The 4387-nt window shown below is 38.5% G+C and overlaps 1 protein-coding gene across 1 annotated transcript; it reads left to right on the forward strand.

Annotated features, from left to right (window-relative positions):
- The first annotated feature begins 2706 nt into the window (after nucleotides 1-2706).
- LOC113300587 (transcription factor MafB-like) lies at nucleotides 2707-4387 on the forward strand. The gene is made up of 3 exons (XM_026549790.1): nucleotides 2707-3172; nucleotides 3648-3766; nucleotides 3854-4387. Exons 1-3 carry the CDS (start codon nucleotides 2784-2786, stop codon nucleotides 3931-3933), a joined length of 588 nt encoding a protein of 195 aa, XP_026405575.1. The 5' UTR covers nucleotides 2707-2783; the 3' UTR covers nucleotides 3934-4387.

The raw sequence follows: 4387 nt of genomic DNA on the forward strand, positions 1-4387 counted from the left end.
TGGTCAAGAAGAAAAGAAGTGACCAGGAGAGACAGGTAACAGTGAGCAACAATGGCTCTAGGCCAAAACAGCAAAGATAGAGGAAGAAGGCAGTGAGGCAATAATACAAAGGCAGTTAGCCTAAGGCAAAGACAATGAAGAAAATTAAACAAGACAATGACTAAACAGCAAAGAACTAAACAACAATGCACTAAACAAAACAGTGACAAAAGATTGTGAAAATGATGAAGATAGTAGTGAAATAATGAGACAATGGAAATGAAGCAATAAACACAAGGTAACAGTGAAGTAAATGTGACAGTACAATGAAACTACAAGCAGAGAACAATGGAACCAAGGCCTAAGCCAAGGGCAGGGGAGATGGTGAAGGTGAAATGGTGAAGGTGAGCCTAGGCATACTACTAGAGTGGGAAGAGAACCAGCTTGCTCACAGTCACTAGTGAGCACTAGTTTCTCCCCACTGCTCAATCAATCCAATGTTTCACAGGCTTTAGCCTAACATTCACACAAAACAGTAAACAAGAGTGATGAAAGAACACTAGGATGTTGAATCCACCATTAACCTAGGGGATATTCTACTCACAGCTAAAATAGTTACCAAAGTACTAGTTGTCTGATTAAAGTACAACTAGTCTAAGGGCTTAACAACATTGGACATGAGCTGCACATGATGAAGACTATCTTATTGATTCATGGTTTCATCTAGTCCTAGCATTTGAGGTTTAGAACATACATAACAAGAACATTACAGAACATGATACAAACATTACAGAAACATAACATAACAGGAATATGGGAGTGACAGCAAAGAACAAACATAACACAACAGTGGAGTTCATAACAGGAACAACACATAACAACATCACAGTGACATAAAATGGAGAAAATCAAAACATTAAAATGGATAAACAGTGAACAACAAAATGAACATTTAACAGAACTAAGTTCTGGACGCCGGCTATTCCAGGCATAAAACCTCACACACAAACCCACAGTTCCCTTTTATACCCAATACCCAATTTAGGGTTTATAGAAAAATACCCAAATTCAAACAGTGAAATTAGGTATATGATTTACCTAATTTTTGACAGTACAAATTGAACCCATAACTAATTCATTGCTTCTCCTAACAGAAATTAGGGTTTTCTATAAAAATCCCAAAAATTGAGAAATTAGGGTTTCGTAAAATCTTACTTTGATGGCGCAATTTCTTCAATCAATCGCTGACCCATCCTTCCTCTGACTTCACTGCTCCTTCCCCTGCCTTTTCTAGCTTCGATTGATAACATGCAATCATTCTCATCAATTCCACACGTCACTGAAATCGTGTGATGTTGATGAAGTTGATTGAAAGTTACCATGTGCGGTAGGTGGTGGTGATGATAAAGAAGGTGGTGTGGTTGTGGCAGAGTTGGTGGTGGCGGACATGGTGGTACGGTGGAGCGGCAGTGGAGTTGGTGGTGGAGCGGTACGGCAACAGGGAGGAGGAAGAAGAAAGGAAGAGAAGAAGGGAATGAGAGAAAAAACTCTCGATGGTTTTTAGGGTATAGGAATTTTCACTGTGGAGCATGTACATCGGATATGATGATCAGAAACGTTGATCGTTGGATGCAAATATGTTTGGTAGATCTAACGGTAATATAAGAGATGAATCACTTCGACCGTCGGATTGTGAAATACAACGAAGTCAACGGTGTTAGATGATGTTAGGTACTGTAGTGTAAATCGGAAGTATCTAATTTTGATGCACATGCATAGGAGCGACCGTTCGATTCAACTACAATCTAATCTGAAGGCTTGGAATTTAAGCGTTGTGGTGTTTGGCAGAGACTTCAGATTTTGATGATCTATGAATGAGCGACCGTAGGATGATGAGTTGGATCCAATCTGACGGCTGAGAATGGAGGCAGTTTTGGTTATAGAAAATGGGTTTGGGTAAGGGTTTTGGGCCTTGGGTATGCCAAGCCCATATCTTCTTTAAGAACAATTCTTCCTTCTTGAGCCCATTTCTAGTCTTTTGGGTTTATGCGCACCATTCTTTGCGGCTTCCTTGCGTAATTTCTTCCGGCTTTTCACTACTCTTCAACTCTTTTCCGCTCCGCAAGTTATCCAGACTTTATTTATTACCTAAAAATGCAAAATTAATTAAGAAAAATATTTATTCTTGAAAACAATGAAAATACAGAATATGGGATAAAATGTAGAATTAATGCACAAAAGATGAGTTAAATGCCAACAAAAATATATAGAAATATGCACTTTTTAGCACTCATCAATAACTCTAACAACTCAAAAATGAAAAAGCAATGGAAAAAATAAAACAGAAATCATTCTAATACTGCACCGACTACAATCGGAAGTCTGGGTAATATTTTGGCTTCCGATTACAATCGGAGGATAACAATGTTATCATATCCTCAGAATATATAAGGGTAATTTCGCCATTACGAATTACGCGAGATAAGGACTGGCTACATTTTCCCTTTGGATGACCTTTTTTGTTTTATTATTGGCCCCTAAATCCTTTTGAGTGGCCCCTAAAAACGCGAGGTTATTTTGCTCCTTGTGCCTCTTTGGCATGTGGTTATCAATTTTAGTCTTTTTCCAAGAAAAAAGGGTTGGCGAATCAGAAAAAACCAAACAACCGGTTAATCAAAAGGTGTCTGGTATCTGCCTACATCTACAGATTGGTTGCCAAAATAAAATTCTTCCACGAGCAACTTATAACTACAGAGAACCATCGAGGAACGCAATCAGAATCCAGGAAGCATTATAATCCGTCAATGGAGCCCGAAACCCATCAGTTCAGAATTCCCGGTGGATTCGTTCATCATCACCCACATTGGTATCAATGTCCTCCTCATCACCACCACCAGCCACAGCACCTTCACCACCACCATCATCCACATCACCTTCACCACCACCACCACCACCACCAACATCCACATCACCTTCACCACCAGCACCATTTAGGTGGTCAGAATCTCAATCCTTGTATACATCACAACCTTACTTCCCACCCTAATCTTAATCACTTTCATTCGTGCCCTAATTTTCCTCCTCTAGCAACTATTCCCTGTAGATTCCAATCTGGCACCTCTGTTGCTATTCCTGCCACTCTCAGTGGAGAGACTTCTTCTGAATCCAAGGAACAACAAGGCTCAGATTATCAGTAAGTCATGTCTTACTTCAATTAAATGCTTATTATTTCTTAATGGGTTCTGTGCCCTGTAATGTTAGGGTTTAGGGTTTATTTCAGATTTGGGATTTTCTTTGATTACATGTTTGTGATTAGCATTAGGCTATTAGAGACTGAAAACTGAACTAGATTGTCAAAAATTGGCACATAACTAGGTTTAGTGATAAATTGTTCAAATGTGAATCGAATTAGAATGTACAGTAGGTCGTAACCATGTGTAAAGTCTTTTTGAAGCTTCAGATTGGGGTTTTGTTGGCTGTTGCAATGCTGTGTTCTGAATTATTATTGGTTAAATTGGATTGTGTAATGATAATGGAACATTCATTTGTTTCCACGTTCCATTGACATTTTGTCTGGAATTTCATCTTGGGCACGTTACATGGGAACTTATTGAGATCACTGTGTTTTTCTATAGTTTGGTCATTGATGATTGTTCTATGGTAAATAGGTTTGTGCATGAGGAATATCAGCTAGAAGAAGAGCAAGAAGAGGAAGAGGAAGCAATGTATGTTATGACTGACGAATGGTTGGAGTTCTTCGCGAAATCAGAAGCGAAGAGAAAATTAGGTATCCATCCTTACACTTTTTTAGCTCCTTTTAGTTTCATTTCTGATGCATCTATGTCTAATGAAGCATCTATTTACTGTTACACAGAAAAGCAACAAGCGAAGCTGAAGAAGAAGCAGGCTAGAAAAGCAGCAGCAAGCAAAGCTGAAGAAGAAGAAGCAGACTAGCTAATTTGAGACCAAGGTTTTGAAACAAATCCAATCCCATTATATGATGCAGAGGGATAATCCATATATTGGATATATCATGAATTCACAGTTTCAACTTGGTTACCGTTTTCATGGACAACTATTTCTCACCAAGGTAAGCCAAAGACAAGTTTGAGGTTTTCTTATGGCGAATATGCTTGTTACATATATGACAAGGTGACCAGGTCTTTGATAAGAATCGTCTTAGATTTCTTGCAGCTATGTAGATTGTATCATTTATCAATTAGAACAGATTATTTCAATTTCTTTTACTTGAACTTCCTGTTAATCAGGGTTGTTGTACTACAATTTCGTTAGTCACTAGGACTAGTGTGTATCATAATCTAGGACTAGTGTGTATCATAATCTTAATGAACTTGGTAACGACTCTTATTACGCTACAAGAGTTAATTTTAACTTGGGTTTCTCGCCA

Source organism: Papaver somniferum, chromosome 7, assembly GCF_003573695.1.
Source record: "Papaver somniferum cultivar HN1 chromosome 7, ASM357369v1, whole genome shotgun sequence".
Classification (NCBI taxonomy): Eukaryota; Viridiplantae; Streptophyta; class Magnoliopsida; order Ranunculales; family Papaveraceae; genus Papaver; species Papaver somniferum.